General features: G+C 41.1%; 1 protein-coding gene across 1 annotated transcript; it reads left to right on the top strand.

Annotated features, from left to right (window-relative positions):
- The first annotated feature begins 7,296 nt into the window (after nt 1–7,296).
- Nucleotides 7,297–10,896, top strand: LOC147605288 (pentatricopeptide repeat-containing protein At5g27110-like). The gene has a single exon (XM_086793788.1). It carries the CDS (start codon nt 7,792–7,794, stop codon nt 10,609–10,611), a length of 2,820 nt encoding a protein of 939 aa, XP_086649914.1. The 5' UTR covers nt 7,297–7,791; the 3' UTR covers nt 10,612–10,896.
- Nucleotides 10,897–12,901: the final 2,005 nt, after the last annotated feature.

Raw genomic sequence — 12,901 nt, forward strand, 5'->3', positions numbered from 1 at the left:
AACCAAAGGGGGGCCGAAGGACATCCTTGTCTCACTGATCTATTAATCTCAAACCCACCTACAACTCTTCCATTCAACAACACATTGGAGTATCCACCCCAAGAGAGGGTATAGATGCAAGTTGCTATTTTGGTCCTCCCAAAGCCAAGCTTTTCCATAACTCTTGCCACAAAAGACCAATTGATCTTGTCATGGGCTTTTTCTAAGTCAAGTTGAAGCATGATACATTTTTGTCGGGTTTTGATAGCCACATATCTTCCTAACAATGCAGCAAAGATATTATCATATATTGACCTCCCCTTGATAAAACCATGTTGCTTTTTAGACACAACACTGGAGTAATTCTAAGAGCAATCGCTTTGGCCAGAATTTTGTAAATCACTATTAACAAGGTGATGGGTCTCCAGCGACCAAATCTATTATAGGTAGTTTGCTTTGGAATAAGTTTCACCAACCCTTCTTTGAAGTCCTTATCCATATTTCCTATGCTGAAAGCTTTTCTACAAGCTTCACCCACAATATCCTTTAAAGAAGGCCAAAATGCTATGAAGAATTCTATGGATAGTCCATCCCAACTTGGAGCTTTGTCCCTCCCCAACTTTAGCAAGGCATACCAGCATTCCTCAATATCTACATCCCTTTCTAGCCATCTTGCTTTGTCAGGATCCACATTTTGGCTAACTAGTCCCAATAACCTATCTTTAGCTTGAAACCTCCTCAAGGAGCAGTCTTGCTTCAGGCTAAGAGTAGAGCCCAGAAATTTAACCCATTTCCTAGTGCGGGTATTCATATCATTTAAGGGAAGACCATATTCATCCAAAATGCTCCCCATAACCTCTCTATAACTCCTTCCTTTTGAGAGTTTGAATAGACTGCTATCAAGTTTTCTTTTGTTATTAAAAAGTTTCCAATTAGACCATCTATCATCCTCATCCTTGAGGCCAGCTTGACACTTGAAATACAAGATGGTTTCCTTAGCATTCAGTCCACTTATTTGCCTCTTAATGTGAAGTTTCTCTAGCTGCGCAGTCCATTTCCTTCTTTCACACCTCCTCCCCTCAGCTCTCAATTTACCCACAACTCTAATAATCCCTTGCATCTCATTGGCAAACTGCCTTCAAGCACCTTCTACCCCCCCTCTCATTTTTAGTTTATTAATTGCTTCTTCCGTATATTCCAAAAGCACTTCAGAGGCACGCGATCAAAGAGAGCAGAGCTTGTTGGAATCGGCATAATGATTTATGTGCACACTCTCAACCATGAAGATTTATGTAGACACCCTATATTCATGTATGGCCATGCACTATTATGTGCACACTATTTGTATACACTCACTCTTCGTGTTAGAACACCCTCTAATATATCAAAAGTCTTAATAAATTGGATGAAAAAAGCATTGTAACTAGCTTTTGCCAAAAAACTATAAATACCCACTAAGCGGACCATTCATGGCACTCAGTTGTGGGGCCAATTGAACCAATGCTTCTCTCTCTCTCTCCCTCTCCCTACATGTTGGAGCTTTCATGGTATTCCTGGTATGTATGTTTCCATGCTTTGTGGTTTTATATGTCTCATCTTGCTTCTGTTTGCAACAGTGGTATCAGAGCCATGTTGGAATCGGCAGAATGATTTATGTTAACACTCTCAACCATGAAGATTTATGTAGACACCCTATATTCATGTATGGCCATGCACTATTATGTGCACACTATTTTTATACACACACTCTTCATGTGAAAAGACCCTCTTGTATCAAAAGTCCTAAATTGGGCAAAAAAGCATTATAATTGGCTTTTGCTAAATTTATCTTAATAAAAACTATAAATACCCACTGAGAGGACCATTCATGGCACTCAGTTTGCGGGGCCAATTGAGCCAATGCTTCTCTCTCTCTCTCTCTCTCTCTCTCTCTCTCTCTCTCTCTCTCTACGTATTGGAGCTTTTATGGTATTCTTGGTATATATGTTTCCATGCTTTATGTGGTTTTATATGTCTCATCTTGCTTCCATTTGCAGCAATGGTATCAGAGCTTGGCTATGCTCTTGGGATTGCTTTTTTTTTTTGGGTACTTTTTTTAATAGGTTACATAAATCATGTTTTCTACCTGATAGGTCATAGATTCAGATTTTGACTTCTTCTACAAAGTTGTAGAGCTGATTGTCAGTTATAGAATGCACTAAAAATCTCCTCAATCGAAGTTTTCTAGTAAACATTATGACCAAATTAGTGGACTGTTATCCGAGGTTGCTTTTTTGTGTTATTTTTTAAAAAAACAGGTTGCATAAATCAAATTTTTGACCTAATAAATCATAGATTCAGATTAAGACCTCTTCTACAAAGTTGTAGATTGCAGTTCAAGCTTTTCAACGCACTAAAAATCTCCTTAATTAGAATTTGGGATCAAAAGTTATGATAAAAACAGTGACTGCTGTTTTTTTAAAAGAAAAAGTAGCAACTGGAGAGATAAGTGGTTTCTCTTACCTAATATGATTTTTGTTAATCTCTACATAATTAAGTAATGATTAATAAGCATGTTTCTAATTTTCTACCTTCTTCTCCTCTCTTCTTTGTTTAGTGCTTTTATGTTGAAGAAAAAAAAGCAGATCAAGCGAAGGAAGAAGAAGAATGAAAAGCTAAGTTTTCATCTCTTTGTTTCTCTCTACCACTTCTTGCCTCCCTTGAACATGCTTAATCTCTCTCTCTCTCTCTCTCTCTCTCTCTCTCTCTCTCTCTCTAGTATAGGCCAGATTTGTAAGTCCTTTCTAAACATAGAAAAAAAGTAATAATTAGGGATTCATGTTTATCTATAGTGTGATAAAATTTATATGTCTCTAAAATTAGAAACAAAAAAAAGCAACTCTTTTGGATATCATGCTCTTTTGAGATTATTAGTTTTTTTTAGCATGCTTTATCAAACAATCCATCATGAGTGGTGAGAATCACACTACGGTGGCATGTATGTTTCCATCAAATCATTTAAAGTTTGTAAATTCATTGATTTTTTATTTTTTGTTTTGTTTTTTTATTTTTATTTGTAAGAACTAACCTATTAATACTTGATATGGATTTTATGAGTTTTTCAAGGCATCATACTTCGAGCGCTTTTCTTTATTCGACTTGAATCTTCGAGTCTCCCAAATCAACACTTCGATGTAGATATTGTATATTCTTTTATATGAAGCTTTGTAATTGAGATGCACATGCAAATAGTTTTTCTCTCCAAATTGTATATTTAGTTAAAGTTTACGATTTTATTAGCATATTATATATATATATATATATACATACATATAGATATGTGTGTGTGTGTGTGTGTATATAGGCCATGTTTGTCTAGTTCTAATCCTTTTGCAGGTGTATCCTCATCGTACCCCTTCCACCTACCCTATAAAGCTTCTTCTCAAACCTTTCACTTCCTTAGCTCACTCCCTTTACCTCGTCAAATTTGTGCAACAGTACAAAAATCATAGAATCCAATGTCATGGTCAACATTCGACTTTCAAACAAGGTGAGTTCCCTTTCTATGGTATTATTTCTTCAATGTCAATAAGTGTTCACTTCATTGCAATTCTAGAACATGCTAGGGACACACACACCTTGCCTTGATCAACTTATCTCACAAACAATTTCATTTAATCTTGCATTTGGTGTAAGGGCTAATGTAGGCATGTGAAGGTCATCGAGTTGAGGTATCACACGAATTTCTTGATGCATTTGTGTAAGGGTACCGATTGAGGTGTTACCAATGCATCTTTGTGACGGTACCGATGGAGGTCTCACATGATTAAAATTTATACTTTTCCCGTGCAAAGGTCACTGAGTTGAGGTATTGTACGAGGTTTGATATTATACAATTGGATTTATTCCATGCAAAGGTCACCAAATTGAGGTATTGCACGAGGTATGATATTTTACAGTTGAATTATTCCGTGCAAAGGTCACCGAATTGAGGTATTGCACGAGGTATGATATTTTACAGTTGAATTATTCCGTGCAAAGGTCACCGAGTTGAGGTATTGCACGAGGTTTTTAAGCAATGGGAATGATGGAAATGCTAGCATTATTGATGGATTATCATGCACGAGCAGGCTTGATCACCTCTAACTCGACGCATTTATGAGTTGTTTCGTGGGAAACAATCGATCACTGGCAAAGTTAGTGTGTGCATAGTGTGTATGGGCCATTGAATTTCTTTAAAGCAATATGTATTCTGATTTTACTTTTTATTTAACAATCTACTTTCTAGTTTTACTTCTCTATGAGTACAGGTCATACATCACAAGTGAAATGTTTCGACTGACTCTTTATGCAACTAAGGACAGTTGCATTTTCAACGGGGAAGAATGTTGGAATCGGCAGAATGATTTATGTGAACACTCTCAACCATGGGGATTTATGTAGACACCCTATATTCATGTATGGCCATGCACTATTATGTGCACACTATTTGTATACACACACTCTTCATGTCAGAACACCCTCTTGTATTAAAAGTCCTAAATTGGGCAAAAAAGCATTGTAACTAGCTTTTGCCAAATTTATCTTAATAAAAACTATAAATACCCACTGAGGGGACCATTCATGGCACTCAGTTTTGCAGGGCCAATTGAGCCAATGCTTCTCTCTCTCTTCCTCTCCCTACGTGTTAGAGCTTTCATGGTATTCCTGGTATGTATGTTTCCATGCTTTATGTGGTTTTATATGTCTCATCTTGCTTCCGTTTGCAGCAGAGCTGCAATCAACAGAAGCTCTGAGAGTGTGGGATACCCAAGAAGCTTGTTGGTTAAAAAAAACCATGTCAATTCTAGAGGAGGAGGATAAATACCGAAGGCTGAAATAGGTATGGCCGGGTTATATCTCCAGTCCCCTAAATGCCAACTATCCTTAAGGCCCAACCCTCTTCTTAACTCCTCCCATTTACCCTTCTCCTTCCCTAAGAGGACAATACTACCACCACATCTATCCACACCCTTTTCCACCATATTGAAATCACCTAGGACAATGCAAGGAACTTGGATATTTAAATTGGCAATCCTAATGTTGTGATTGTGAGCCCCATACACATTGATAATCCATATTCTTTCCCCATTTACCAAATTCTCAACTACCAAAATCCTACCATTAGGATGGTTGGCACTCAGTTGTTGCAGGGCCAATTGAGCCAATGCTTCTCTCTCTCTTTCTCTCCCTACGTGTTAGAGCTTTCATGGTATTCCTGGTATGGTCTCATCTTGCTTCCGTTTTTGCAGCAGAGCTGCAATCAATAGAGACTCTGAGAGTGTGGGATACCCAAGAAGCTTGTTGGTTAAAAAAAACCCTGTCAATTCTGGAGGAGGAGGATAAATACTGAAGGCTGAAATAGGTATGGCCGGGTTATATCTCCAGTCCCCTAAATGCCAACTATCCTTAAGGCCCAACCCTCTTCTTAACTCCTCCCATTTACCCTTCTCCTTCCCTACGAGGACAATACTACCACCACATCTATCCACACCCTTTTCCACCATATTGAAATCACCTAGGACAATGCAAGGAACTTGGATATTTAAATTGGCAATCCTAATCTTGTGATTGTGAGCACCATACACATTGATAATCCATATTCTTTCCCCGTTTACCAAATTCTCAACTGCCAAAATCCTACCATTAGGATGGTTGGCAATAACACTAGGATTAAGATCACCCCTAACTAAGGTCATTACCCCACTATAGCCCAAATTAACACCATACAAAACCACCCATTCTCTAAATCTATCCTTTCTAGGGATTTTTCCAAATAGGTTATCTTCTTGAATGGCAAAAACCGACAAGCTCCATGACTTCACTAGCCCCCAAAATGAAGGTTCTTTTTTTCATCTTTAATCCCTTTGACATTCCACGTACAACCAGAGAACTCTGAATAGTTACTCATGAAAGAGCAGTTTTTGGAACCATCTCAACCTCCTCCTCACTCCTCATAATATTCTACTTATTTTGGATTCCTTTCCAAGCTTCATCAACAATAAAGTCAAATCTTTGTTCAGACAAAGGATGGCTATCATAAGTGGATTGAAAGGATTAGAATAATAGGCGGGACTCAGACTCCCATGAGAATCCAGCGTTCTACCCTCTGCCCATTGGGCCTTCCTAACTTCTTTCTTAGCTTGTCTAACACTGGACTTCCCTTTAACCCTAACTCATTCACCCTCCGAAGCACCTTTACCAGTCTTATTCACCACCTCTTTTCCTTTCTCCTCGTTCTTCTGACTTTCAACGAAAGCTTTAGCTCAATTCACTCCACTTAGGCTACCTTCCTTCACCTCCTCTCCTTTTTCCTCAATCTGATTTGGGCAATTTTTTGCAATATGGCCAAACCCTCCGCACTTAAAGCATGCACTTGGGAATGCACCAAACTTCAGACCTAATTCCATGATACCCAATTGCCCTAGATCCACATCTATTGACTTCAGGGTTTCAATGGCGGTATTCTAGGTGATGCAAACACTGTTACCTTGCATACCACCTACCTCATCATTAGGGTTATACAACATCAGCCCAAGAGTCTGAGCAATATCACGCAAGGCTGGCCTGAGCCAAGGGGGAAGACCGACCACCTTAACCCAAACTAGACATGCACTCTGCATGCTCTTGTTAACATCAAATAACGGATCAAAAGGAAAAACATGCACTAGAAGTTGAAACCAAAAAACAACGGACCTTTAGCAAATAGCTCAGAAACAGATTGACCCTTCACAAAGAGGACATTGAAGTAACCTTTTCCAAATAGAAGACCTTGGCGACTACGCTATCATGCATGATACTTTCCGAAAGCCACCTTCCTAGCTCCACCTTAGACGGGGGTTTACCAACGCAAAAGATAAAAACGTTGCACATTGAGAATAGCCCGACCTGGCTTCTGACTAAGTCTAGATTAAGCTTCAAACATACCTTGGTTTTTTCTTGAGAGCATAGCCTATCGTTCAACCAGTCGGGCACACATTTCTTCTTGGAATATTCAGCCTCCGCTTCTTCTCTATGCCACTTCATCTCCTCCTCAGAATCAGGATCCCAATCCTCCCACCCAGTCGAGCTGGTGCCACAAACTGGCTGGATCAGCCATGCAGCCGTCTCATCGACCACCTGTTGACGTACGGGTTGCATGCACCAACATGTGCAGAGAGGTTAATCACCACATCCACTTGCCCACACGCTAACCACGTGCCACCTCACTAGACGCCTTCTCAACCTCAAGCCCCAAAAACATTCTTTATAAGTTTTTTTTTTAAAATAATAAGAAGAGAAAAGATCCCAACGATATGAGCTCTGGTGGCAGAGCAGGATGATCCCTTCCACCGACAGATAGAGTAAGTGCAACGTTAACACATATTTTGTGTCCGACAGGCTATCCGACCTAACCAGTTTTTTAAGCGCTATAAGACTGCTAAGCAATGGCTACTTTACCTTCAATTAGCAAGCAAAAGAAAGCTCCTCCTACTGTAGATGTTGTCTGAGAGAAGCCTTTTACAAGCTGCTGTAAGCTATAGGGCTGGGACCTTACCTTCTGTGTATGTGTATGTGTGTGTATGGGGGGGGGGGGGGGGGGGGGGTAGGAGAGCTCCCACAATATCCCAAAGCACATGTAGATGCATCAGGTTCCATTCAGAGGGCGGGGCGAGTATAAATTTCAAAGCACTCCCAAGCGTAGTGGTGCCTATACCAGTGTGCAAGGTAATGCCACGAAATCATTGAGGTGAAGTCGAGATAGACGTCTGGCACTGTCAGGCTTCAAATGAGAAGGATCTCGAAAGCAAAGGAATGCATGTAAGTAAGGCATGTCTTAGTTATGCCTGGCCGATTGCAGCTTATCCTGCCTCTCTAGAGGATCAAAATGGGCACGTGGCACACGTGTACACGAGCAAGCCCAAAACCAAACCGACAGGAGAAAAGGACGTGCATAGAATGCACGTGCAAGGAAATCCTGGGTGGGAGATGCTAAGCATATCAGAAGAACAGGTCTCTTTGCAAGGTGGGGCAGAGCTGCCTTCCATTGACAACCTTGTTTGCATCTTGCAGGAGCATAGAAAGAAGAAAGATCTAGCGTGTTCCAGGCAGGTATATTTGCACCTCTGTGATCATGGGCTGGAAGCACACACAGTTCTTGGAAACTACCTTGTTCCAATGCTTGTTGAGTGTGGAAGTGTCCCTAACGCCCAGCAGATTTTTGAGAAGTTGGCTCACCAAAACGAGTATGCTTGGACGTCTCTGCTACATGGGTACATTGAGCAGGGAGAGTCACAGCTTGCCCTTGATTCTTTTCAGAAAATGCAAGACAACCGAGTGCATCCTAGCATGCATACATTCGTCGCTCTAGTGAAGGCTTGTGAAAGTCTGAGAGACATGGAAAGTGGCCAGGAAATACATGCTGAAGTGGTGAAACGGGGATGTGAAAGAGATCCTTTTGTCAGCAACTGTCTGTTGTGTATGTATGCCAAATGCGGCTCGGTTGCAGATGCACAGGGCGTGTTTGACCAGTTGCCTGCTCGAGAAATAATCTCGTGGACAGCACTGATGGCAGCGTATGTGGAATTCGGTCTCAGCAATGAGGCATTGAACTGTTTGGAACACATTCAAATGGAGGGCTTGTCACCGGATTCCATCATGTTTGTTTGTAGCTTGAAAGCTTGTGGTAGCTTACGAGCGTTAGATAGAGGCCGAGAAATACATGCAGAGATTATCATAGAGGGATTGGAGAGAGGTTCCTCTGTTGCCAACACTTTAGTGGACATGTATGCAAAGTGTGGCTCCCTTGTAGAAGCTCAAGGACTGTTTGATGAGCAGCCGGCCCGAGATCTAGTGTCATGGACAGCATTAATGGCTGGGTTCGCTGAAAACGGTCTTGGTGAGGAAGCAGTAGGGTGCTTAGAACAGATGCAATCAGAGGGCATCTTCCCAGATGCCATCATGTATGTTTGCTGCTTGAAAGCATGTTGCAGCATAGGAGCCATAGATAAGGGTTTGAAATTACATGGAGAAGTTGTCCAAGAGGGATTTCAAGTAGATCAAATTGTTGGCAACACGTTGGTAGATATGTATGCCAAATTCGGTTTGCTTGCTGAAGCGCAGGCAGTCTTTGACCAGTTACCCATGCGAGACGTTGTCTCATGGACAGCACTTATTGCAGGGTATGCTGAACATGGCTTTTGTGAAGATGTACGGAACTGTTTGAAACAGATGCAACTGGAGGGTTGTTCCCCCAATGCTGCCACGTATGTTTGCAGCTTGAAAGCTTGTAGCCGGGTAGAAGCCTTAAACTGGGGCCGGGAAATGCATGCCAAGTTTGCCAAAGAGGGGTTTGAAAGAGATACTTTCATGGGCAGTGCTCTGGTGGATATGTATGCTAAATGTGGTTCATTTCTAGAAGCACATGCAGTGTTGAACGAGCTGCCTGTTCAGAATGTGGTCTCATGGAGTGCGCTAATTGCAGGATATGCAGAATATGGGGCTTCTGAGGTGGCATTGAAATGTTTAGAACAGATGGAACAGGTTGGAATGTCTTCAAGTGTTGTTACGCTTGTTAGTAGCCTGAAAGCTTGCAGCAGCACAGGAGCTTTAGAAAGTGGTTACAAAATACATGCTGAGATTGTTAAGAAGGGATTTGAAAGAGATCTTTTGTCTGGCAATGCTTTGGTAGATATGTATGCAAAATGTGGCTCACTATTAGCCTCCCGGGCCGTGTTTGACAAGCTGCCAGGTCGAGATGTCATCTCGTGGACAGCCCTTATGGCAGGGTATGCTGAACGTGCGCTTGGGGAGGAAGCAATGATATGTTTGGGGCAGATGCAGCTGGAGGGTGTGTCTCCGGACATCATGTTGTGGAACACCGTCATCCTATGCTATGCTGAACAAGGGGAGAGTGAAAAGGCCCTTCTACCTTATGCACGCATGCAGGAGCAAGGTTTGCCACCAAATAGTGTCACCTTTGTGAGCATTCTCCAAGCATGCTGCAAGACAGCAGCTTTAGAAACAGGACACAGAATCCATGCTCAAATTCATGTAGTCGAAAAACTCGAGGCTACTGAAGATCTTCTGTCTACTGCTCTTATCGACATGTATGGTAAGTGTGGCAGCATGGCTGATGCTCAGCAGGTGTTTGATATGATGTCTACCAGAGATCTAGTGCAATGGAATGCATTGATCACAGGATATGCTCGCCAAGGAAAAAGTGAACTTGTCTTTATCTTCTTTGATAAAATGAGAGAAGAAGGTGTGCAGCCGGATGGGGTTACATTCACTAGTGTTCTCTTCGTTTGCAGCCATGCTGGTCTTGTGGATAAGGGCCTGATGTATTATGAAACCATGGTCAAAGAGTTTAGAATCACTCCCACAATGAAGCACCACAGTTGCATGGTTGATCTTCTTGGTCGCGTTGGCCAACTAAACGAGGCTGTGGTGATGTTAGAGAAGATGCCTGTTCAACCTGATCTTGTAGCATGGAATACTGTGCTGGGTGCTTGCCGAAAGTTGGGTGATGTAGAGCTTGGTGAACAGGCTTTTGAATCTTCAATGAGATTGGGTGAACAGGATCCTACATCATTCATCTTGATGGCCAACATCTATGCAGATGCTCCGACATAGGTGGTCATCTAATGCTTATGCTGATGTATTTTTTGTTTACCACGTCTGACAAGGCAATCCCTATGCAGTGGAGCAATTTTGCACCATAAAGCACATGAACCCCCCTTCAGCCATGAACAATCCGGAGACAAAACAGTCGTACACAATTTGATGGCAACACAGACGCCCATAGCAATGTATTGCATGTACAATAGAATCATGCCCCTTCACTGGCACCCCAATATAAGTGCAGCTGCTGCCCTGTTTTGCTCATTGGATATATAGCATTATTAGAATTTGTGTCTACAACATTGTATCTTTGTATTTAGTTATTAGCTTTTTCTTGTGTTTTGCACGTTTATTTTAGTATTGAATTGCAGATTCTGATATATATAAATACATCTATTTTATACAACCACAAATTCATGTTGGCACGCTTCTTCTCCATAGCACAATGAGTTGATAATCATGAGCCAGAAATGTGCTGTAGTTTGAAACAACATATATCACTATGAGTCTAGTTATTTAAGTGTAGTATAAGTTTCTTGGTAAATTAAAAGCGTATGTTACATGTCATATTATTTGATTTTTTTATTGAAGGAAAACTTATGGAAACCATTTGCATTGGATATAACTATGTGAATTGTGCAACTTGAAATAGTTAAGACTATGTTCTCAATATTTGTTATTGTGATTGTGTTTGTTTGTTAACTAATTAACTAAATAAGACTTCTATGTTTTGTAATTAAATTTTCTACAAGATGATGGATTTCCATCAAGATTATTATATCCTTTTATTGAATTTGTTGTTTTGAGATTTGTTATGTATTTAGCTTCTAGTGTGTCTAATTTGTTGAGAACTTCCACGTTGATCAAATGGCTTGTACTTGTTAATGCCATTTTTCATTGTTTGAGGTGGATTAGTTTGGTGTTGTCCAGTATGTTTTCGAATATCCTTTGTTTATCCAATTTATCTTTTGTTATTTGTAATGCAGTATTCAATTTGTGAATTTTCATTTGTTTCGTCTTTTGTTGAAGTTAAGAGCTTATCTAGCCTTGCCGAAGCATGTGTCATTGGGTCTTGCCTTAGAGCTGAATTGCAACTTCCCAATGAGGATGTGCTAGCTCTCTGCCGCCTCCTCACTCTGTTGTCATGCTCTTTTGCCAATTGGGTGAAGGGAGAGCTCCCTACGCCTAGATGGAGGCAACAAGAGATGGTCCCTCGTGATGGTTTTCTCACACAAAAGGTGGAGCTAATGCAAGTAGAAAACCTACAACCAATCCTATCTAGCAAGCATCCATTCAATAGCATACATGCAAGCAAGAAGAGGGAAGATGAGAGCTCACAAGTATTCTATTGCAAGGGAATGGCTGTCCATTACTTATTGTAAAAAATGACATATATACAAGTGGCTGTCCATTACTTATTGTAAAAAATGACATATATACAAGTGGCTAGTTTTTACACTAGGTCGGCCAAACTTAAAATTGGTCCAGCCTCTATTACTAGTCTTAAGCAAGTGTGTACATGAAGTCCTTAGACTTTCTCTATTTGATTCTAAGCACAAAGTAAGGCCGCTTTATATGTTCTACCAACATCTTACAAAAGGTAAGTGCCCGTTCGAGCGGGAAAGATAGCAAAATGCCTTACTGTAGGTCAAGCGCATGTTAACCTACAGAGGGATTAACATACCTCCCTTCCTAATGGTAATGATTGCATCCTCGTGACACCCAAATCAATGATAAAATGGTTGCCAAGGTGGAAAGGTGTGGATGGTCTAGGATATGCCATGAAGTTAGCATGTGAGCTTAAATGGTATGATTCAGGACTAATCAACAGAGCCAGATGCACGGTAAAGCAGGGAGAAGCTGTCGGTAGCCCTGGTGGTAGCCTTGGTGGTATAGGCAACGTGTCGAGGCGGCATGGAAAGTGATAGGCGATGTAGAGGGTCTTTATGCGAGGTTTCCTTTTGTTGTGGAAATGGCTAGGACCCTTTAAAATTAGGTAGTAAAAGCGGAATACACCCTGTAATTGGCTGAATGAGCACCACGACATCATGGAATGATTTGGATGGGTAGATGGCGGTTCGGATCTTCTTAGCGCACAACATGATATTATACCCCAAGCTCATAGTATGATGCCGAGAAATTGAGCTTCTTCATGGCATATACATTAGCTAGGGTGAGGTTTTGTTGATCTTAAATTAGAGTCAAAGCAAAGTTTGCATGCATTGAAGCTCGTTAGAGGTACCTACTATAAGGTCGAGGGTTCTTCGGGCGATGGATCATACAATGGGCCATGGGCCAATGG

Source organism: Cibotium barometz, chromosome 60 (genome assembly GCF_041138505.1).
Source record: "Cibotium barometz isolate CiBa-2024 chromosome 60, ASM4113850v1, whole genome shotgun sequence".
Lineage (NCBI taxonomy): Eukaryota > Viridiplantae > Streptophyta > Polypodiopsida > Cyatheales > Cibotiaceae > Cibotium > Cibotium barometz.

Excerpts from the sequence above, each read along its gene's own strand:
- LOC147605288 (XM_086793788.1), top strand. The coding sequence starts at position 7,792 with ATGCATGTAAGTAAGGCATGTCTTAGTTATGCCTGGCCGATTGCAGCT.